The 25,219-nt window shown below is 44.4% G+C and overlaps 1 protein-coding gene across 2 annotated transcripts in view; it reads right to left on the bottom strand.

Moving 5' to 3' along the window:
• Positions 1-1,264: 1,264 nt before the first annotated feature.
• Positions 1,265-25,219, bottom strand: part of ETF1 (eukaryotic translation termination factor 1) — a 139,883-nt gene continuing 115,928 nt past the window's right edge. For both annotated transcript variants that reach the window (XM_063445277.1, XM_063445276.1), the window contains exons 8-11: positions 22,300-22,455; positions 19,685-19,749; positions 4,506-4,653; positions 1,265-1,893 (exon numbers count right to left, since the gene is read on the bottom strand). In XM_063445277.1, the coding sequence (XP_063301347.1) occupies positions 1,811-1,893; positions 4,506-4,653; positions 19,685-19,749; positions 22,300-22,455 (452 nt within the window). In that variant the 3' untranslated portion in view covers positions 1,265-1,810. The remainder of the gene's footprint in view (positions 1,894-4,505; positions 4,654-19,684; positions 19,750-22,299; positions 22,456-25,219) is intronic.

Here is a 25,219-nt window from a genome sequence, read left to right as displayed (position 1 = left end):
TATTTTATTGGGGAGGAAAAAAACAAACCACAAGATTAAGTACAATGTCACAAAAGCTTCTACAAAGAACAACTGGAAGAAGTGTACAAGTGCATTACTATACATATCCGCTGCTTAATATCCTCTACAGAATTGATGGTGGATGTGAGCAACATTCCTTGTAAGCCCAACTGTGAGCTGTTAATGTAGAACCTGGTAAAGGGCACAACAAAGTAATTTGTCTCTGTACGCTTTTTTTTCATTGCCTGAACAAATGTTTTATACTATGTTACAAACTTTTTTTATTTAGATTATTGCAATTGTAAGCATACTAATTGGACAATTATGACCTAACATGTATGGATATATAGTAATGTGCATTGGCACTAATTATCTGAGCACTTTACATTTTCCCTTGTTTAAAATTTTTATATTTGTGAAGTAGCATCACGTTTAGTTTGGCATCGATCTATGTGCACATCTGAATTATCAATTGTTCATGTTATAGTAATGTTAAACCCCTTAACGTTGGCATCATTCATTGCAACAAAGGTTAAAAACAGAATGCATAGAGTATATATGTATCTATACATATATACACACACACACACACACACATTCATATTTAGAAAGAGCAATTGTTGAAAAGCTGTAGGTGGGGGCAAAAAGGAATTGTAGTAATTGTTCTTCTTCTTCGTTAAAACAAACAAACAAATGTTTGTATACATGGTGGTAAAATGTCATCCATTAATTTAGATGTTAAAAAAAAAAATGCACAGTTAAGAAATAAAGTAGAAATCAATGGGGGAGGTGCCCATTCAAATTGATTTAATGCATTAGTACTGTCAAAAGGTGTCTGCAAGGAGGGGAAATAATTGCACTTTAGCAATAAGTTTTATGCAGATGCTGATTTTAATAGATTTATAAGCCAAAAAACATTAAAAGGCCACAACACAAACTGCGGATGTTCAGTCCAAAGTTATAGGATTATTCATGGCGTCAGGATTTGTAAAGTAGAACGCTGAATAAAGCCAAGGCATGCAGTTTGCTACCATTATTTTCAACCATATTGCTTGCATTAAGAGGAATCCCTTCCCCCCCTCCCCCCCTCCCCCCAAAAGAACAAGACAAACAAAAGGTGTTAGATTTTTACATCTTTTACATTCCAACTCTAATCCAGTAACTTAAAGTATTTTTTGTTACTATGGTTTAACATGTCAGAACAGTTTCCCGATTGATTGTGTTACCCAGTGGTCCAAAAAAAAAAAAAAAAAACACTAAGTCACACATTGTAGCTACAGTAACCTACGCAATGCATTTGTAAAAAAGTCTAAACTCAATGTTTTCTTGAAGAATGGGCAGTAGTGTTATCTGCCATCAATTTGTATAGCTTGTCTTACAATTAATATGTATTAGATTGTTCACTAGGCAAAACATACAAATGTAAAAGGGTCAATGACAAGGTTTCCATGGAGTAAAAAGAATGTTGAAAACAGTCACTAATAATAAAGTTGATTGGATTTTTAAAGCAGCTGATGTATTTTGCTTGTGTATAAGGAATTAAAACAAAAAAACCTAAACTTAAAATAGAGTAGAAATTATTTCTTCATAAGTAAAAATGAAGTGTGTGAAATATGTCAAGTGGCATTTAGGAATCTCGTAATTTCATAGTATACTAACAAAACAACATGTTTCACTCATATCCAATGCTTTTAGATCACGTTTTTGAAATGTCCAGTTTCTAAGGCAGGAAATTTATTAGGGTTCCGTCATGAAACTTCTGCTTGGGTAGGATGCTGGGGGGATAGGCATTGCCAGATGTGTTGGCTACTTAGTAGTCATCTAGGTCAAAAAAATCGTCGTCGCCTCCTTGGTATTCCATTCCTTGAAAGTCTACCCTGTATCGCAAGATACCTATAAATGGAAATTGGGAAGAGGGATGGAGAGAACTTTTAGAAAGGCAAAACCTTTTTCTTAAGCTAGTTACCAATATTACATAATATGCAAACACTGGGCTCTGTACCCAAAGCACTCCCTTTTAAAGTTCAGTAGATAGTTTAGCTTAGCAGTTATGGTAAAGATGTTATATTTTTTTCCCCTCTGTTTCATTGCTATAAGTGTAGCATAGTTTTGCAGAACATGCCGGACCTGAGAAATCCAACTTTTTTGCCTCCAGAGCGGGTCAGAACAATCAGTTCATAAACTCAGAACGTATTGAGTGCAAACACAGCCTATACACTTGTAAATCCAAAGACTCATTGAATGTTAGAGGATTGAATATCCCAGTAAATGGGCATTTATAAGGGAGGGAACTATGATCGCAGAGGGCTGAAGTTGTTTGCCTACAGGAGACCAGGGGCGGGCTGGGCCGGGGGGCAGGGAGGCAATTGCCCCCCAAAATCATTTTAAGACCGGCCGCTGCAGGGCCGGGCCTAATGCTGCAGCCGCCTGAGCGCTCTGTAAAGAGCCTCTGGCGTCTGCAGCACAGCTTCTCCCTTCCCCTGTAGCGTGGCCGAGCTCCTCTCCGGTCCGCGGTGCCCGGACGGAGTGATAGGAAGGTGCACACTTCCTGTCAGTCCGGCCGGTTACAGGAAACAAACTCCGCGGGGCCAGTGTTTGTGACTAAGTGGCTACTAAAAAAGACTAAACATACCCCACGTTCAATACCTTGGGTTGTCTACTTTTTCAAATGGTATGCCATTATGGGGGTAATTCTCATTCCTGCCCAAATGCCCAAAACCAGATTAGCCTAACATTGCAAAACGTAATCTCAAATAACCAGGAGTCTGCACCAACACACCCTAGATAAAACAGGACTCTACCTACGAAAACCAAGACTGCTCGCGCATAGCCTCAAAACAAGTAAAACAAAGGGGGAAAAAAGTAATGACTCCCAAAAATATACGTGACAAGTTCCTCAACAATTATGCCAACTTATACAATTTATAAGAACGACCCTAACACACATCATCCGATAGACAACATTGACACCTATGTCGACACCATAGATCTACCTAAACTAACACCACAACACCGTGCAGCACTCACAATGACGTTACAGAAGACAAGGTCGATGCTGCAATAAAAGCTCTACCACTTGGCAAATCGCTCGGGCCAGACGGATTTGACAACCTATATTATAAGACTTTTGCCTCTACCCTGACTCTCCACGTAGTAAAAATCTTTAGAAAAGCAATTGCAAACCAAACATTACACAAAGACATACTTGCAGCACATATTATAACATTACCCAAGCCGGACAAACCCCCTACCCACCCCCAAAACATTAGACCCTATTGCTGGTGAACACAGATGAAAAAATCTTTGCAAAACTACAGGACATAAGATTAGGGGCCCTCATGCCGCACATAATCCATAACGATCAGGTGGGATTCGTGACTGGGAGACAAGAGACTGACAAGAAAACATCTTGAAACAATCTTAAAAATAACATCCAGAACATCAGTAAATATAACCTAATTATAAAATTACATAATTAAACGCCAATATTTTCTGGGTAAAAGCGGACACGAAATCCGCCAGATTGGGTTTCATGATAGCTCATGATAAAGATTGACATCTCAAACTGCAGACTAGAATATTAATCAAAATCATGAAATAAATTAGAATATCAACAGTTACCCAGGGGAATATTAATCCTTTAACAATCTAAGAAATATTTATCAGATAAGAACTGCTTTAACTAAACCTGCAAGAATTTAGTTACTAGATGAATTAATAATCATAATTACTCTGAAAACAGCACGGAGCTGGTAAAACATTGCTATAGAACTTTCTGTATAGATCACCTGAGTAAATATTGAACTCTGTCCAGCTACCTCTAATGAAGGGTGTTTACAATAAGCAAACAATCCACATTTGTTAGTAAATTGTACTAAGAAGTAAAAAGCTAAGATTGTATGTTAAACGGTGTTAAAACTACAGGGCTACTGCACAGAGAGATAAAGTGGTCTGGGAGCCTTAAGTGTTTTTGCTTTTTTAAATGTATTTCTCAGCATAAAAAGTCTATGAATGTGGGGTGAATGTCTGCAGATTGTAAGTGTGTGAATGTGGGATGTATTTATATGAAGCTCAGTAGTGAATGTTGGTTGTGTGGAATTTCAGTTTCTGAATGGGAGCCATTAATATGTGAATGAAGGGGTGAGTTGCTGTGCAACTTTAGTGATTGAATGTGGAGAATAATTTTGTGATGTCCGTGTTTGTGCATACAGTTTGTGTGTTTTGAGGGCCTTCAGTTCATGTGTATTAATGTAACAACCACTAGAGGTATTATTAACCCTTCATGCTAAACAGGCAGACCTACAAAATTGCAATGTTTTACCTTGAAGGGTTAAAACTACAGTACCACTAAAACCACTCCACTGAGATTGTCTGGGTGACTTCAGTGGCCCCTTAAAAAGTCAAATTTGAAAGCCTGCACAGCGGAATAATATGTTACTTGTACTAAAACCAGAATAACATGCAATTGATGTTAATTTTTTTTTTCAAAACAGGCTTATAGTTACCTCCAATTCCACCAAATCCTTTCACAAACTGGGATCCTTCTTGAGACTTGTCTGTAACAATTTCCAATGTTGCTCCAAATTTCTTGTAGTTGTTCGCAAACCATTCTAGCAGGGGCATACTCTCTATTAATTCGTGCTCCTGTCCAGTCTGCACAGGAAAGACACAAAAAGATGGACTATAGCAGCAATTATTCCAGATTTTCAGTGAAAATACACAAGAGTAACATATTAGCAATTTTCTTTCTATAGGCCGTTCAGGCGGCTTCTTAAGGGGGAACGGAACTGCAGGGGCTTTATGGCTCTTTTGGATGTCACTCTAGTTGGAACTAATTCTGTATTGCATGCTGCAGGTTATTGCACTGGGCAATCGGAAGCCATTGTATAGTGACAAACTAGCGGTGTGGTGTGGTGTGTGTGTGTGCTTGGGCAAGAGTGCATGTCAGTGTATGCTTGCTTGAGTCAGTGTTTGTCAATCTGCACGAGTCCATAAATTTGTGTGTGCATTGGTCACTAATTGTGTGGACCACTGAATGAATTTGTGTGTGCTTGAGAGTGAGTATGTATGTATGTATGTATGTATGTATGTATGTATGTATGTATGTATGTATGTATGTGTATATGTATGTATATATATATGTGTATATATATATGTGTGTATGTGTGTATGTATGTATGTGTGTGTGTGTATGTGTGTGTATGTGTGTGTATGTGTGTGTATGTGTGTGTATGTGTGTGTGTGTGTGTATGTGTGTGTATGTGTGTGTATGTGTGTGTATGTGTGTGTATGTGTGTATGTGTGTGTGTGTATGTGTGTGTATGTGTGTGTGTGTATGTGTGTGTGTGTATGTGTGTGTATGTGTGTGTATATGTGTGTATGTGTGTATGTGTGTATGTGTGTATGTGTGTATGTGTGTATGTGTGTATGTGTGTATGTGTGTATGTGTGTATGTGTGTATGTGTGTATGTGTGTATGTTTGCATGCATTTGGGCAGAAATAAGCATTTAAATATAAAAATTTAAAAAGACATACTGCAATTTCCTAGTTTGCCTATTTTGATCTTAACTTTGAAATTCTCCTTGAATTCTAACTTTAGTGAATAACTTACTTTGTGCATAGCTGAACAGTCATGAAGCAACAGGAAAGGGACCTCCACAAACTGTTGCCACAAGACATGTGAATGGACAAATCTTTTTGTTCTTTTTGGACATTCGGTCAGTAAAATTTGGATTTAGTCATTTGTATATATATTCTTTTCAGACAAAAGTAAATTCTAATTTTATTTTACCCCCAATTTTTGGTTAAATGTTACACTCTATGGAAATTAATAAATCCTGTTTCTAACACAGGATTAATGCATGCAGAAAAAAAAAAAAAAAAAAAAAAATTATATATATATATATATATATATATATATATATATATATATATATATATATATATATATAAATTAAATAAACACTGCAGCACCTGATTGTCCCTTTTTCAGACTGTCTTAACCTAAGCACAGCAAGCCAGTCTCTTGCACACAAACCTGGTAACAACCAACTCTTTCCTCAAATCCTCCCTTCACCCTTATTCCTGGTTTAATATTTTGATTCACGTTGTTTCCCAATTAAGTCATCCGCTGCTAGATCCTCTCTGTAGACAACACTCATACATGGATTACTCCCCATCTCTGATTCTCAACAATTCCTGCCTTGCTGACAGACTCCTACAGTACCCAGCACCTCTTCCCCCAGTCTTCTAAAAAACTGTTTCTCATTTTCTTTTCCCTTTCCATTGTTTCCTTTCAAAAAGCACACCTCTCTTTCCACTCACCACACTCAAGCGATCCATTTATCTCCTTTACTTCCTACACCCATTGTTTCATCCCATGCAGCCTTATCACACATCTGCATGACTCTCCCACATCCTTCTAGATCCCAACCTCCCCCCTCCCAGATCCCAACATTCAAATCCCATTCCCAACTTATTTCTGTGGCCATTTGTTTGCTTTTAGCAGATCGGAATGTGCCTCCTAATCTTGCCCTCCCTGCTGCCCCAGTGTTCCACAACTACCAAAAATCTCATACCTCATCACTCCACTGAATCCCACTCATTTTGTTGTGCCCCTTGTGATGCACGATCAGTCTGTAACACTATAAAATCTACTGCCATTCACAATCTCATCTGCTCAGTCAACTTCTTGGCACTGACTGAAAACGGTCTCTCTTCCTCTGACATAATTATGCCTGCCTATTCTTATCCCACTCTCCCAGGTGGTGTTGTGGAGTTTTTGCTCTGACCTCACTGTGCCGTCCAACCTTTGCCCCCCTTGTTGTTCTTCCTCCTTTTCATCCATCAAAGTCCACTCCATCTGTCTTTTTAGTCGTCTCCTCTACTTTGCTTCCTTACTTCATCCTTGGCGACATCACATCCCTATTAACCCCAAAACTGAATAGCATATAGATTTCTATCAACTACCAACACCCTATATAAGACCCTTGGACCTGGTTTTCACCAACTTTTACGGTCTCTAACTTCTCTTAACACACCTTTCTCTCTGCCGACCTCCACCCAGTGGATTTGTGCTGCCCTAGGCACGAATAAACCTGGACACGCCCTAATCTAAATTTACCCAACTCCTTCCTGTCAAGGTTGCTCCTCTTCCTGATTAAGACACACCCCTTCCTCTAAAAACTCCACCTCTTCGTACCTAATACTTTTTAAGCACACACTGTTTAACCCCTTAAGGACACACGACGTGTGTGACACGTCATGATTCCCTTTTATTCCAGAAGTTTGGTCCTTAAGGGGTTAACCAAGACAGACAGAAGGTGAAGCGAGCGATATTAAGCGAGAGGTATGCCATTACTCCAGAGGCATACCGGCGCAAGTTCAGAAACCTGCGCAAACCAGAGAGAGATTTGCACGCTGAATGGGCTCACAAGCTAGACCAGGCTTCCCAAGGGTGGATACAGGCCAGCCAAGCCACCACCATGGAAGGATTGCGTCAGCTGATGTTGTTGGAGCAATTTTTTAATGGATTATCCCCAGAGGCACAAGAATGGGTGAGGGACAGAAAACCCCTCACCCTAACCGAAGCAGCTAGGTTGGCCGACCAACACTTTGATGGACCTATAACCAAAAGTTACCCTCGACCCACGGGACTAGCCAGCGCTATACCGCCTCCAGCCCACACAGCCTCCCCGTTTTGTCCTTCCCAAGGAAATTTACCCCCACCCTCCAGGTATAACGGGCGGGCCAACATCCAATGCCACTCCTGCAAACAGTGGGGGCATATGGCCCGGGAATGTACCCAAAAGCGTGGCAAGCCCACCTGGAATCAAGCCCTGATAGCACCCCATTTGGTCTCCGATGTGGCACACACTGGCGGATCTGTGGCAGTACGAGTGGCAGTATATCGACTACCCACTGCTAAAGTACATTTGAATTTGGGTGCGGGAGAGGAGACAGTGGAAGTGGGACTGATGCAAAATTTACCAGCAGATGTACTGGGGAATGATTTGGGCCAGATGACCTCTGCTTTTGTCCCACAGGCTCCCTACCAGGAAGCCCATCCAGTCACCACACGGCAACAGGCTTGCACCACGGCTCCACCAACACACACTGAGGCTCAGGTAAGAGACGTATGTACACGTATGTCCTGGGATACCCCAGCTAAGTTTGAAGCCGAGGTTAATTCCGACCCCACACTACAGGTGTACAGGGACAGGGTACGCACTGACCAGGGGGGGCTAGAGGGGGAGCGGTACACTTGGGAGAAAGGGCAACTGTACCGCATTGCTGAACGGGAAGTAGGAGGGTCGGTCACAGTGACTACCAAACAGTTAGTGGTTCCCCAGAAATACCGTCCAGAGCTACTTAGGATTGCTCACGATATCCCCTTGTCTGGACATCTAGGGATGACCCGTACCCGATATAGGTTAACCCATGCATTTTTCTGGCCAGGGATTTCTAAAGATGTGAGACAGTACTGCACCTCCTGTGATATATGCCAGCGAGTAGGTAAGCGAGGTGACCGTCACAAAGCCAAATTATGTCCCCTCCCTATTATTTCGGAACCCTTCAGTAGAGTGGCCGTTGACATAGTAGGACCCTAACCCAAACCCAGTCCCTCTGGGAAACGGTTCATCTTAACAGTAGTGGACTATGCCACCCGATACCCCGAGGCTGTAGCCCTCACTAATATCCATGCCGAGACGGTGGCCGAGGCTTTAATGAAGATATTTTCCCGGGTGGGGTTTCCCCAAGAAATAATATCCGATAGGGGCACACAATTTACCGCCGAGGTCACCCAGCAATTGTGGAAAATATGTGGCATTAAGCCTATAATAAATTCAGCCTACCACCCCCAGTCCAATGGGCTATGCGAAAGGTTTAACGGTACGCTGAAACAAATGCTCCGTACGTTTGGAGAAGCGCACAAAGACTGGGAGCGGTTTCTACCCCACCTGCTTTTCGCATATAGAGAGGTACCCCAAGAATCAACCGGGTTCTCCCCTTTTGAATTACTGTTCGGAAGGAGGGTACGAGGGCCGTTAGACTTAATTAGGGAACATTGGGAGGGAGAGGATAGCCCAGAGGGAACCCCTATCGTATCTTATGTATTGGAGTTTCGGGACCGTCTGGAGGCTCTGACTCAGACTGTGCGCACCAACCTCCAGGCGGCCCAGCAGCGCCAGCGCCGCTGGTACGATAGGGGAGCCAGAGACCGCAGCTTTCAAGTGGGGCAGAAGGTTTTGATTTTAAAACCCGTTCGCACAGACAAGCTGCAGGCCATCTGGCAAGGCCCATACCAGGTGGTGGAACAGAGATGTGACACCACCTATGTGATTGGCCCCTGCTCAGGGGTAGGGAAGAGACGCATGCTCCATGTAAACATGTTCAAACCCTACCATGAGAGGATAGAGGATGTGGCGGCGATATGTGCCTCGGCCTCTGAGGATCAGGAGAACCTTCCCCTAACTGACCTATTAGAACCCGAAGAACAGATAGAGCCATCCCGGGGGGTTCAGCTGGAGGAGCGGCTAAGCCCTCAAGAGCGTGCTCAGGTACAAGAGCTGATCGTAGCTAAAGGGGCTACCTTCTCCAATTTGCCTGGGTACACTCCAATAGCCACCCACCGAGTCGAAACCCCGGGGCAGCTACCCATGCGACAGGCTCCATATCGTGTCCCTGAATCAGTCAGGACACATATGAAGACGGAGCTGGACGAAATGTTGCAGCTAGGGGTTATCGAACCTTCTGATAGCCCCTGGGCATCGCCGGTAGTGCTGGTACCTAAGAAGGACGGCACGACGCGTTTCTGCGTCGACTACCGGAGGCTCAATGACAAAACGGTGTCTGATGCCTAGCCGATGCCCCGGATAGACGAGCTGCTAGATAAGATGGCCCGTGGTCAGTATCTCACTACCATAGATTTGTGTAAGGGATACTGGCAAATCCCACTTGCCGATGATGCCATCCCCAAGTCGGCCTTTGTCACCCCGTTTGGCCTGTACCAATTTCGGGTCATGCCATTTGGGATGAAAAATGCTCCGGCAACCTTTCAGCGGATGGTCGATCGGCTACTGGACGGCTTCCAAGGTTATGCATGTGCGTACTTAGACGACATTGCCATATTTAGCCAGACCTGGGAGGAACACTTACAACATATCGGGGCCATCCTAGATCGTATTGGAGAGGCAGGGCTAACCCTGAAACCCAGCAAGTGTCATATAGGGATGGCAGAGGTGCAGTATTTGGGCCACCGGGTGGGGTGTGGGCAGCAGAAACCCGAGCCAGCTAAAATTGAAGCCGTAGCCAAGTAAGTGGCCCACCCCCAGGACCAAAACTCAAGTGTTGGCATCCCTAGGTACTGCAGGGTACTATAGAAAATCCGTGCTTAACTACAGTGCCCTGGCCAAACCCCTGACTGACTTGACCCGCAAGAACCTTCCCCGACAGGTTGTCTGGGCCCCAGAGTGTGAGCAGGCATTCCAACAGCTCAAAACTGCTTTGACCAATGCTCCTGTACTTGCCGCTCCTGATCCAACTAAAAGATTTCTTGTTCACACAGATGCTTCAATGTTTGGATTGGGAGCAGTGCTGAGCCAAGTGGGAGCAGATGGCGGAGAGCATCCCGTAGCTTACTTGAGCCGAAAGTTGTTACCCCGTGAAGTAAGCTACGCCGCCATTGAAAAAGAATGCCTGCCCGTGGTGTGGGCCCTCAAAAAGTTACAGCCGTATTTGTATGGACAACCTTTTTCCCTACTCACAGATCACAACCCGTTGGTGTGGCTGAATCGTGTGGCTGGGGACAATGCCCGGCTGTTGCGCTGGAGTTTGGCGCTGCAGCCCTTTGACTTTACGATCCATTACCGCCCAGGGAAGCAAAACGGTAACGCCGACGGGTTATCTAGACAGACCGAACTTGAAAAGTGATCTGTGAGTACTCTCCCGGATCTCCCCAAGCCGATCCGTTGGGATCAGACTGTGTATGCCGGCTTGGTTCTGGGGGAGCATTGTGGCAAACCTAGCCACTTCTAGACTGTATTGTAGAAAGGTTGTCTGTACTATGTGCTGTGTGTATTCTGCTATGTGTACTGTGTGGTATATGTGACTTTACTGTGTATCTGGGATTATAGTAATTCGCCTGCTGGCAGCCGTAAGCTACCAGCATGCGAGCACTTTGTTCGACGAACAGCGGCTATCCGGGCTGTTCGTGGAACGAATGAGGGCTCCCCTGATAGACCACACACTTAGAGGAACCGAAATCGGCTACTCGATGACCCGACCACCGCTGGACTTCCAGACCGTTCGGGAGCCCGGTGTTCGGTAGGATCGTTCCCCCCTAAGTGCAATCGGCAGATTGAGGGGAACTTCCATGTATAATTGTATTTGTCGCGGCGTTCGGTCAGTTCAGCTGGGAACTGAGCGGTATTCTCTCAAAAGATGCGCTCAGCCCCCAGCTATCTACCGAACGTTCGGTCACGTTAATCTACCGAAAAAACTCAGAAACTGTATTTTAATGTAAATTGGCAGTTCTGCTGCACGAGGGGATAATCCAATTAATCGTCCATTTAAGTGGGAGTATCCTTCTCGTGCAGCAAAGCCTGTTGGGAGAATTACACTGCATGATGGGAGAAATCCCCTGAAACATCTGTACGGAAACCCCTTGCATGGGGAACTGTATAAATATGCAAGCTTGTGAATAAAGCCAGTTAGTTGACTCCCAAACTGTGTTTCGTCCGGTTATTGGGAGGATTGGGATATTGCCTTACTTTTCAGCGCTAACTGTGGATTTACCTGTGGTACATGCGGAGATCGTGGACTCTAATACTGCACTCCGCTACAGGTCTGAAACTACTTCCCTCCCAAACTCAGCAGAGCTATCCCAGGGCAAGGGGATGGTTATGGTGCCTTCCTGAGCCTCAGCGCGTGGGCCGTCCTGAGTGGTGCAGGTCTGCTGTCGGGTCACCATCGTGTAGGTCTCCACCGGATCGCTGGTGGGCACGTAAGTGGAGGTGAGCTGGCCAAGGTCGTTGCCCAATAGCACGTCGGCGGGTAGGGAGTTCACGAGTCCGACCTCCAGTCGAGATGTACCTGGGCTGTAGGGTAGGTGGTGAACCGCTCCCTCTGCTACCTGGACAGCAACGGTTCCTCTGGTCTTGTCCGTGCGACGAGCTGGTGCTGTACGAGGGTCAATATGGCTCCTGAGTCTCTCAGACCCTGTGCGGGGCGCCTGTTCAGCGGGAACGGCTGCTGGTGATGGTCCCGTTATCTGTGGCCACCTGTATGGGATCAAGTTCGTGCAGGGAGATCCAGGCTTCCTCATTGGGGTTAGGAGCGTACATGGAGCATTCATGATAACAATAAGGAGGGGGGCCTGGACATATCCATGCAGGCCAGTTCCTCAGCACTTCCTCTTGTAATGGCCACACTAGGAACATTCACCAGCCCCAAGGACACCATGCCGGGCAGCCAATAGTCCCATGTCTGCTTCAAGTCAGTGTCATGGTGGTTGTCTATGTTAACCACCAAGGTTTATGGCTTACACTGAATGGCTGCCCGGCATGGTGTCCATGAGGCTGGTATGGGCCCTGGGGGCCCCCGGGGAGGTGGCTGCAGGTGAGGTAAACGGGATTGGCCAGGCGGTCTGTGGGTTGGGGTGGTTGCAGGGCGCTTGGGTCACCCGGCATCTGTATACTCGTCAGCTATACCCAGTCCTGTATCTTCATGGGTAGCCCATTGTAGAAATATTCCAAAAGACACAGGTGGAGGACCTTCTCTGGAGTCTTGGCATGCTGGGACTGCCTTGCTCAGACGACAAGCCCACTCAGCGTGGGAGTCCTGGGACCCCTTTTTCAACTCCCAGAATATTCTGCGATAGGCCTCTGGAGTGATGGCATACCTGGTGAGCAGGTCATCCTCTGGCACTGCCTGGTAAGCGTCAGCAGCCTTCTCCGTGAGGTTCCCTGTCAAAATTGGAACCCTGGGGCAATTGTATGCAGAAGACAGAGACGCTCAATGTCCAGCAAGAAGTCATCAATGTCTTCTTCAGACTTCACAAACTTCTTGAAAGCCTGGTAGGGTATTTTGGGCTTGGGTTCTGGGATGGGCTAACTAAACCGGGGACACAGTCCCAGCCTGTGGCTCGTGGATGGGTGTGGGGTTTGCACAAGCCCTCTGTGCAAGGATCTTGGTTATGATCTCGGCAGAGGGCTTCTATCCGTAGTATGCCAGACGACGATCCACCTCCATGTCCAAGGCATCTTTCTCGCCCATGGGTTGCTGTACAGCGATCCGGATCCGGATCCATCCAAGAATATCTTACTCTGGAACCTGGTGTTCTTTTCAATTCTTTCCCAGACAAAAGCTTTGCTCATTTTAATCAGCAAAGATCACACTACAGCTGTTTTACTGTTACAAGAAAGATCAAAGATGCTGGGAGCATAAAAGCCTAAAGACTGTTGAAGAACTTTGGTTTACTAATTTAAGGAAGAAATGCTCTACAATGCCCACAGTTTAATGGAGAGGGTGTTATGGGCAAATGCAAATATTACAAGTTTTAGAATTAAATTTTATATTTCTGTGTACGGTCTTTAAGAGATATTGCAAACTGACAAGGTGTTAGAAATGGAACACTGTTTTTCATAACGGTTTCTTTAAGCAATAACCTCTTACTTGCCTTCAGTGCATAGTAGGTTTACGCCATTTTGTCCCAGACGAATACAATAACAATAATGCATAAACAAGCTTCAAGGCTATGCTACGACTCTTTCAGTACACCCTAACCCTAAGTAGATACGGATGTTCAGACTTTAAGATGCCATCTGGAACTAAGTCAGGAAAATTTCCATGACATATGCACCCTTTAGTTATGGCCTTGTATGTTTGCCAAATTAAGGGAGGTCCTAAAATGAATAAAGTAAAAGAAGTATTACTTTTTCATATATGAACTACGGTGACCCGAAAATGAAGACACCTAAGGTATAAATAGGTGTACTTTTAAAATGTAAAAAAACAGAGGAGAGACTTGGAGACAGACGCTGCTCCATTTTAAAATGACAGAGGCTGACATGTTCAGGAGGGTATGTTAACCTATTAATAATATTTGCAAGCAATTAGTTTAATTTTATAAACTCTGCTATATGGATTTTTTTAGGTCTATATTTACATGTTTATATAATAAATATCTAAAAGAGAAAACTTTATTGTTTCCAAGACAATCCTTATTTTATATTGTATTTTCAATTATTTATATATGTTAAATAGAGGATCTCTTACATTAACTATATAAAAATATGGCTAAGATATCTGTATGGCTAGCCCTACTAAGTTCTATGCTTTAAGACGTTATAGTGGTAAATAAGGGCACCAGCCGCGGTTACAGTGATTGTTTTCAAATAAAATTTAACTTTTATGTAATCCATATAAAAGTCAATGTTTCAGCCCCCACATGGAGTTTTCATCAGGACAAGAAATAAATAAAAGCTCCATGTGGGGGCTAAAACGTTGACTTTTATGCGGTCCTTTCTACTATATCTACATGATTTTGCCAGACCTGCACCGGGCATTAAAAATTTAACCAGGAGTGCAAGCTCTCTCTCTATATCTATATAGCTCTATCTATCTATCAACCACCATGACACTAACTTGAAGCAGACATGGGACTATTGGCTATTCTCCAGTTAAGCCTGGGAAGACAGGTAAAGTGCTCACAAGGAGTTCAACTGATGACCAGTTCCCTGAGCCTACCACTACTTACAAACAGCTCCCCAACCAAGTAAGTTCTCAATATGGTCCAGCTAGGTCTCTGAAAGGACCATCCTGGTCACAGACTAATAGGAAATACAAAAGAGAAGGAAGTCTTGGGCAGATTGGAGTAAGTGAATTTAGTTGGAAAAGCTCTTCAGAAATGCTGTTCCACTGGAGGAAGGATCAATACAAAGGGCATTGTGTTGGAGAAGGTAGCCAGCAATCCGAACAACTCCATCTACAGTAGGTACAGGGTCGCAGCAATTCCCATAAAAGGAAGCATTGTCAGCAAGGCTTTGAAACCATAGCTAGTACAAAAAGCAGCGCGACCAGTATTGGAAGTAATCTCAGAAACATATAGTGATCAAAACGTACATGTAAGCATCTATCAAGTCATGACAGACGTTCGGGTCTGAGCCCTTAGACAACTGCAGAGCAGGTTGATGTCCAGAATGAGTAGAAAAGTAGCTTCCTTCTTCAGAATCACAAATAGGCAGAAGCAATCACCCGTCTAAGTAAGTAGAAGTATTGATCAGGGTGTTGCAGTGGATGTGAACTATTTGGATTTTGCCAAGGCATTTGATACAGTTCCACACAATAGATCAGTGTTCAAACTCAAAGAAATCAGTCTAGATGAAAATGCTTGTTCTTGGGTAGAACATTGGCTTAAATATAGAGTTGTCATTAATGGTACATTTTCAAGCTGGACAGAGGTGGCAAGTGGTGTCCCTCAGGGTTCTGTTCTAGGACCACTTCTATTCAACATGTTTATAAATGCATCTTGAAAAAAAGCATTAAAAGTCATGTTTCAATGTTTGCAGATGACACAAAACTCTGTAAAGTAATACAATGTGAGCAAGATATTACTTTGCTGCACATGGATTTAGATAGACTGGGCACTCAAATGGCAGATGAAATTTAATGTTGAAAAATGCAAAGTTATGCACTTCGGCATAAAGAATACACAAGCAACATATACCCTTAATGGAAGCGAATTAGGGATAACACACGAAAAGGACTTGGGAATTGTTATAGACAACAAACTATGCAACAATGTGCAATGTCAATCAGCAGTGGCTAAGGCCAGTAAGGTATTGTCATGCATGAAAAAGGGCATTCATTCTCGGGATGAGAATATCAGATTGCCTCTTTATAAATCACTGGTAAGACCACATTAAATATGCTGTGCAATTTTGGGCACCTATTCTAAAGAAGGCGGGCTACAAAATTAATAAAAGGAATTACCAAGAATGCACCTTACGCGTTTTGGCTGTGTGCCTTCGTCGGAGGTTATACGTGTGACCATGGCATGCAGTCTTTTAAAGGCCTTATTGGCGCCTTTTTCGATTCTAGTGAGAAAGGGTGAATCCTTGAATGCCAGATTCTTTTGTCACATGCAGGTCAGAGGAGAGTTTACTGGCCCATAAATATAGGGGCAGCCACAAAAGAATGCAGAGTTCCAACAGTCTAAAAGGGATCAAAGGGCAAAATTCTAATGCCAAGGAGGAAGACTAACATCACAAACTGGGAAAAGTTTACCAGCGATCCCTTGGTTCCACACACCAACTGGAAACAAATAAATATTAAGAAATTCACAGCTGAAGTCAAAGGACAATTTGTGGATATATGCAAATCAAACAGTCTAGAGATTTAAAGGACAACATTTTTTTAAAAGCTTATTATATTTAATGAAACTTTACTTATTGGCCACATAGGTGAATATTTCTCAAAGTATACTTTAAAAAAAACCAAAAAAAAAACCATTAGATTTGAGGAGAGGGCAGAGCAAACCTTTGTGCTGAAAAAAAAAATGCAAAACAGCTTAAGGAAGCAGGTTTGATGTATACATCATGCCACTGTAGTTCAACTGTTCAACTCCAGGAAGGTGAAAATATGCAGCTTGAAGATTTAATATGAGATCAAATCTCTGGATGACCTTAAAAGAGGATTCTGGGACTGTATATTTTTCATAACTACACAGAATCATCACTGCATATGCATCAGAAGCACCTTAGGAGAGGGGCTCATTGTCCAGTCTTGTCTCAAAGTGTATGACATTCATTAAATATATTCTCTTCAGATTTTAGAAAGCTCTAAATGGGTTGGTATGCCCTAAATAATTGACTTGACAATCTGTCTCCAGTAGACTATATTAACCATCTAGGAGGAAGCCCAATTCCATGTATGAAATGTTTGCCAACACCTTGATGCCATAAGTAAAGAGATATATCTGGAAGAGTATTTTTTATTGGAGTGCTTCAACTGGAATTTATACATTGTATTATACATTGGACTATAGTGCCCTATGAACGCTCTGCACACTGGATGCGAAAATCGCATCCAGTGTCGCAGAAGCGCTTCTAGCGGCTGTCAGAAAGACAGCCACAAGAGATTGGATTAACTCAGCAATGTAAACATAGCAGTTTCTCTGAAACTGCTATGTTTACACGTGAAGGGTTAAAACCTGAGACCTGGCACCAAGACCACTTCATTGAGCTGAAGTGGTCTGGGTGACTATAGTGTCCCTTTAAGCTTTTTCATGCCTCATTTGTTTATTAGCACTGTCATTTCCTTTATCCTATTGTTTCCTCATTTCCGCTCTCAGAATTAGTTCTTTTCTTTATTTCTGACCTAGTATTTTATTTTAAGTCAACTTAATTTCCTGTGTCAAGGATGAGGATGAGTATTGTGGGAAGACTTTCTCTGTCAAATAAAGTCAAGCATAGGAAAAATACATAAAACTAAGTAATCCCTACTTTGTACTATGTTTTAGAGAAAATTAGATCAGCTGAGAATATTTACCTTCTCTCAACATACTACACTTCTGACTAAAGGGAAATTTAATTATCAGGGTCTCGGCTGTGTATTAATGAAATATTTACGAAGGACCAGTTCCTTTCTCACCTCTCATCTGCGGTTTGTCTATTTCCATGGACCAACCAAAGATCAGCAGCCCTAAGCTAGGTAGATTAAGGCTGGTTTCTCTATATCAATTTTTGAAAAAGTCCACAAAAGTTAATTTCACTAAGACAATTGCTACTTTATTGGCCATGAAAGCATCTGCTGCTCCATTACAAATTTTTAACAACTAATCACCTTTACAAGTGTTTATCAAGAATTATTGTCTTGACATCTTGGCCTCTAAAGATGCAGCATTTGGGCACAAGGCTTTGCAAATGGTGGAAGATAAGACCATGTGAATACAGTCGAAAAGGAGTAAGGAAAATGTACTTGCCATGAATTCCTTGGCCTCTGCTTCACGGTAGTATTTTCCCTCCCCTTAGTTTTTCATTAAATTAATATTTTGTGACTTCACTGGGGATCCTGAGGTTTAAGGACCCTTTATCAAGCAAGGAGAGAAGCATGGATGACATGATAACACTGGGTGAACTCAATTATAAATACTTCTTCAAATCATGAAGAAAAAGTAATTTACAATGAGTTAAATAATGTTTTATCCACCCATATCATTCTGTGAATAGGTTGAATTACTGAAGCCTCCCTATAAAAATTATGGATGAGGTCATTCTGAAAACTCTCTCTCACATACTGTCCATGCTTTATGATGTTTTACCTAGATATTTATTAACATTTCTTCTACCAGACTTCTTAATTCAGAGATTTTACAACTCATACATTGCATAGAACCTTGGAATAAAATTGAAAATTCCCTCAGACACTCATATGGCAAACTATTAAAGGGAAACTATAGTGCCAGGAAAAACTTGTTTTCCTACGCTATAGCTTCCCCTTCGGTCAAGACCCCTTCCCACGGCGCTGAAGGGATAACCCCTTCAGTCACTTACATGGGTCCAGCGCTGACTCTGCTCCGCCCACATCGGCAGGAGGGGAGACCTTGTGTGCATGCATTATTCAATGCTTTCCTATGGGGATTCTGGCAACGCTGGAGGTCCTCCGGCATAGCGTGAGCACACCCAGCGTCGTTTAGACGGCCAAAAGTACGTCTAAGAAGCCAGAAGTCCCTATAGTGGCTGTACTAGCAGAGGACCAAGTCAAAACAGCATGTCATTTATTTTCCCATTTTCCTCAACTCCAAAATAAACACTTACTTTCCACATCATACCGGACCGAAGAAAAATGGTGTGGTGATCAATGGCTTGCCCGCAAAATGGCAGACACCACTCCACTCTGGGCATAGGAAGATCTACAATGCGACAGAAAAAACACTTTGCCACCTAGATTTCCGTTTATGTGGCAGTGCTTTTTTTCCCCCCCATCATCTGGTTCAGAAGCTCAGTGTGACAACCCAGACTCCATTTATTATTATGGTTGTGTTATGTTAAAAACCGAATTAATAGACCAACCTCCATGAACTGCTACTCATTCTGTCTAAACTACTCAAAATAAATGTATTACCTACACTGCATGTCTATCTTGTACTCTCCTTGATATAGCTTATGTCAGGCTTCCCCAAACCCTGGCCCTCCAGATGTTGCTGAACTACAACTCCTATGATTCTATGAATGAAATAGTTAGGCTGAGAATCATGGGAGATGTAGTTCAGCAACATCTGGAGGGCCGTAGTTTGGGGAAGCATGGCTTATGGTATGTAACCTTCTGAAAATCTTTAAGAAAATGTATACATTTAAAAGAAAAAGCATAAAGGCAGGGGGATTTTCTTGGAGGAAGGTATACTGTAGAATTGGGGAAGAGGGATCCATAACTTGCCCCCAGCATTTTCAGTCAATCCCCACTCTCCATGTTGCACTGAATTGAAAGTGATAATATTAAAGTGCAAATTCTATGCAACTTGCAGGATCTGCTGCTAATGTCTTGGTACCAGATACCACAGGACACGCTGAGAGGTCTTAGAGTCCATGCCTTGAGTTGTGGCTGATCAGTGGATATATTCATAATACCCATGTTGTACCAAGCAGGTCAATGGTACAGAATGGGTTAAATCATAATTACGTACCTCTTTGTCAGTGAAGTGGGATTTATCCTTTTCCTGTTCAGGTGTTAGATAGAGAACTTTATCTTCTAAAAGGGGGGGGAGAAGAGAAGAAAAGCAAATTTAACGTGCATATTAAGTACTTTAATCTACTTTGATATACAGATATCTCTCTCTTCTATAGCTATAATATGGAACACTATGGGACAGGGGAGAGGGGGATGGAACACTATGGGACAGGGGAGAGGGGGATGGAACACTATGGGACAGGGGAGAGGGGGATGGAACACTATGGGACAGGGGAGGGGGGGAAGAAGGAACACTATGGGACAGGGGAGGAGGGGGAAGAAGACTAGGGGACAGGGGAGGAGGGGGAAGAAGACTATGGGACAGGGGATGGGGGGGTTGGAACACTATGGGACAGGGGGGGGGGTTGGAACACTATGGGACAGGGGAGGGGGGGGTGGAACACCTAGGGACAGGGGGGGGGGGTGGAACACTATGGGACACGGGGGGGGGGGGTGGAACACTATGGGACACGGGGGGGGGGTGGAACACTATGGGACAGGGGAGGGGGGGGTGGAACACTATGGGACAGGGGAGGGGGGGGTGGAACACTTTGGGACAGGGGAGGGGGGGGTGGAACACTTTGGGACAGGGGAGGGGGGGTGGAACACTTTGGGACAGGGGAGGGGGGGTGGAACACTTTGGGACAGGGGAGGGGGGGTGGAACACTTTGGGACAGGGGAGGGGGGGTGGAACACTTTGGGACAGGGGAGGGGGGGTGGAACACTTTGGGACAGGGGAGGGGGGGTGGAACACTTTGGGACAGGGGAGGGGGGGTGGAACACTATGGGACAGGGGGTGGAACACTATGGGACAGGGGGTGGAACACTATGGGACAGGGGGTGGAACACTATGGGACAGGGGGTGGAACACTATGGGACAGGGGGTGGAACACTATGGGACAGGGGGTGGAACACTATGGGACAGGGGGTGGAACACTATGGGACAGGGGGTGGAACACTATGGGACAGGGGGTGGAACACTATGGGACAGGGGGTGGAACACTATGGGACAGGGGAGGGGGGTGGAACACTATGGGACAGGGGAGGGGGGTGGAACACTATGGGACAGGGGAGGGGGGTGGAACACTATGGGACAGGGGAGGGGGGGTGGAACACTATGGGACAGGGGAGGGGGGGTGGAACACTTTGGGACAGGGGAGGGGGGGTGGAACACTATGGGACAGGGGAGGGGGGGTGGAACACTATGGGACAGGGGAGGGGGGGTGGAACACTATGGGACAGGGGAGGGGGGACACTATGGGACAGGGGAGGGGGGACACTATGGGACAGGGGAGGGGGGGACACTATGGGACAGGGGAGGGGGGACACTATGGGACAGGGGAGGGGGGACACTATGGGACAGGGGAGGGGGGACACTATGGGACAGGGGAGGGGGGACACTATGGGACAGGGGAGGGGGGGACACTATGGGACAGGGGAGGGGGGGAAGAAGGAACACTATGGGACAGGGGAGGAGGGGGAAGAAGATTAGGGGACAGGGGAGGAGGGGGAAGAAGATTAGGGGACAGGGGAGGAGGGGGAAGAAGACTATGGGACAGGGGAGGGTGGGGAACACTATGGGACAGGGGAGGGTGGGGAACACTATGGGACAGGGGAGGGTGGGGAACACTATGGGACAGGGGAGGGTGGGGACACTATGGGACAGGGGAGGGGGGGACACTATGGGACAGGGGAGGGGGGGACACTATGGGACAGGGGAGGGGGGGACACTATGGGACAGGGGAGGGGGGGGGAAGAACACTATGGGACAGGGGAGGGGGGGGGAAGAACACTATGGGACAGGGGAGGGGGGGGGAAGAACACTATGGGACAGGGGAGGGGGGGGGGGAAGAACACTATGGGACAGGGGAGGGGGGGGGGGGGAGAACACTATGGGACAGGGGAGGGTGGAGCTAAACTGTACTACCAAGAAGAGATTGCTAAAGACTGTTTAATGTCAAAAGTCTGTCATCACTGCAAGACTGAGCAACAAGATATAGGGTAGTAATACAGCGTCAGCAAGATCTATCCCAGGCAAAAATATCAAGGCAGATAGAACTTCAGAAGAGTTTGGAAACCCCTAAGAAACTGGCAACGATGAGGGCCTGTAGAAACTTAGTGCAGCAGATAAAATATATAATATGGGACGGGGGGGGGGGGGTTGGGGGAGGGGAAGAACACTATAGGATGAGGGGAAAGGACACAACACTGGGATGGGTGGGGGGGGAACACTGGGTATGGGAAGGAGAGAAAACTAAAAAAAAAAGAGGGAGGGGACCACTAAAAGAGAAAGGAAGTGTATATATACACACACGTTTGCCGCGCGGGCTGGGGACGCAAAATATGGCGGCGGGCACCCGGCCGCAGGTGTCCACATGGCGGCCGGGCTCCCTGGAGTGAAGGGCCAGATCGCACTGGCGACCCCTATATGTACACCACTGCACATACATATACAAATACATATATATATATATGTAGTCTCCATGGAGTTGTTGGGAATATATATACGATAAACATCAATGAAAAAGATCGCTATTAAACTTTTGAAGGGTGATTATGTGGAAACAGTACCTTCAGAGCCATTGCATCTTAAGACATATCTCATGATATCAAGGTTTTCATAGACGATCAGAATTTCTACAGCTCCCATTTCCAAAGCTTTCAGAGTGTCTTCAACACCAAAACAATATTTTCCAGTGTCCTGGCTAATTTCATCAAAATATCTTCCTACAATGTATAAAGATACCATTAAGACAAAATAAATAAATAAAAAAAAAATAAAAAAATAAAGGAGCATAAGTGAATACAAAGCACTTCAGGTTTTTTTTGTGAGAAACAAACCAAACATCTTTGTCTGAAACAAGCATACCGTATTTTTCGCTCCATAAGACGCACTTTTTTCCCCTCAAAAGTGAGGGGAAATGTCTGTGCGTCTTATGGAGCGAATATGAAGCTTTACTTACCTGTCTTGCAGCGTTGGCCGGCAGCACAGGGCGCACCGCGGTAGTGGAACTTGAATTTCATGTTCCGGTTTCCGGCGGGACTGAAAGGAAGTGTGCACAAGCTGAGTGCGCACTTCCTTTCAGTCCCGCCGGAAACCGGAACATGAAATTCAAGTTCCACTACCGCGGTGCGCCCTGTGCTGCCAGCCAACGCTGCAAGACAGGCAAGTAATTATGGGACAAGGGGAGGGGGACAGTATGGGGGAGAAGTCTATGGGGAGGGGGATGAAGTCTATGGGGAGGGGGATGAAGTCTATGGGGGGGGGGGATGAAGTCTATGGGGGGGGGGATGAAGTCTATGGGGGGGGGGGAATGAAGTCTATGGGGAGGGGGGGATGAAGTCTATGGGGAGGGGGGGATGAAGTCTATGGGGAGGGGGGGGATGAAGTCTATGGGGAGGGGGGGGAGATGAAGTCTATGGGGAGGGGGGGGAGATGAAGTCTATGGGGAGGGGGGGGATGAAGTCTATGGGGAGGGGGGGGATGAAGTCTATGGGGAGGGGGGGATGAAGTCTATGGGGAGGGGGGATGAAGTCTATGGGGAGGGGGGGGAGATGAAGTCTATGGGGAGGGGGGGGAGATGAAGTCTATGGGGAGGGGGGGAGATGAAGACTATGGGAGGGGGGGAGATGAAGACTATGGGGAGGGGGGAGATGAAGACTATGGGGAGGGGGAGGGGGTGGATGAAGTCTATGGGGAGGGGGGGAGATGAAGTCTATGGGGAGGGGGGGAGATGAAGTCTATGGGGAGGGGGGGAGATGAAGACTATGGGAGGGGGGGAGATGAAGACTATGGGAGGGGGGGAGATGAAGACTATGGGAGGGGGGGACACTATGGGACAGGGGAGAAAAAAATATTCTGTACAAACTGTCCCATAGTAAGAAACACTATGGGACAGTTTGTTCAGAATATTTTTTTTCTGGATTTCTTCCTCTAAAAACTAGGTGCGTCTTATGGTGAGGTGCGTCTTATGGAGCGAAAAATACGGTATGTCCTGCATAGGTTTCAGGTGTGCAATAGAGGAACGTGCAAGCATGTTTTCCTTCAGTGTACTACTAGAAATTTTGTAACTACATATAAAAAAAATTGTGGAAATATACAGGTAATTTGCCCACCAAATAGCAGAAGAAATAGGGAATGTCAACTGAATAAAACTAGTCTCAAGAATACCATATCAAACCCTTATAAGTACAGAAAAAAAATAAAAGTTGCACCAGTATTACAAGGTCGTCGTAAACCCCCCTTTCCCCAATATAGCTATTCGAATAATTACAGGCATTGTTATATTACCATTTTTAATATCCAGTTTGTCCACATATATTCAGGCAGATATTACAACTCTTCAGCACAAACCTGCACTAAGCAGCACATAATAGAACTATATTTTGCAAATGTTTTAAGCAAAAATTGAATTTAAATGTAAATTAATTATACAAATTCGATGATAATGGTTTTCCATTCCATGAGGCCAGAATCGCTAAATCAGCTTCCAGATAGTCATTTCAGAAATAGAAGCTTTAAAGGATTTTTTGGGGGTGAGTTAGCAGCATAAAAATGTAAAAACAAATATTTGGTGTAACCATCCATACATAAAACATCAAATCTTTTAGATACATTTATACAAAGTGAAGAATTTCATAGGCATATAATCAAGTGACAGGTGCAAATGATTGTCAAATAACCTGACTAAAACAAACATCTGTGTAGTAGGAATAAAACTGTAAGAGGAACAGCTAAACTGTACTACCAAGAAGAGATTGCTGAAGGATTTAGAAAATATGACTGATCATGCAAAAAATGTTACAAAAAAGTTGAATTTGTGCTTTAGGTCTGTTCAGGCGTAATTCGCTTCTTTCATTATGTGCACCCACACACTTCATATATTATTTTATTCAGGAGAAACAGGGCTTTCATTTAACATCAAATATTTAGGTATGAAACAATTTAATATGAATAAAATATAAAAAAAAGGTAGAATTTTTTTTAGAAATTAGTTCTACGTGACATTCTAACTGTGAATGTCATAATACTGTTTGCTTATATTGCAATAAAATACACATTTGTATTCAGCGATGTCTCACATGTAAAACAGTAACCCCTATGTACAGGTATGGTGTTTTGGGAAGTTAGAGGCTTAAAATATAGCATTTTACATTTTTCAGTTTTTTCACATTAAAATTCACCAGATTAGTTACGTTGCCTTTGAAACCATATGGTAGCCCAGGAATGAGAATTACCCTCATGATGGCATACCATTTGCAAAAGTAGATAACCCAAAGTATTGAAAATGGGGTATGTCCAGTCATTTTTAGTACCCACTTAGTCACAAACACTGGCCAAAGTTAGTGTTAATATTTGTTTGAGTGTGAAAAATGCAAAAAACTAATTTGGGACCATGTGACTGGATTGGCGGTCAGACTGACCTGAATGCTGAGTAAGATTTACCCTGCTTCTGCCCATCACTCACTTTGCCCTTCATATTGAGCATTA

The sequence above is a fragment of the Pelobates fuscus genome, chromosome 3 (assembly GCF_036172605.1).
Source record: "Pelobates fuscus isolate aPelFus1 chromosome 3, aPelFus1.pri, whole genome shotgun sequence".
Lineage (NCBI taxonomy): Eukaryota > Metazoa > Chordata > Amphibia > Anura > Pelobatidae > Pelobates > Pelobates fuscus.
Note: the sequence above shows the minus strand (reverse complement) of the source record. Positions and strands in the feature narration are given on the sequence as shown.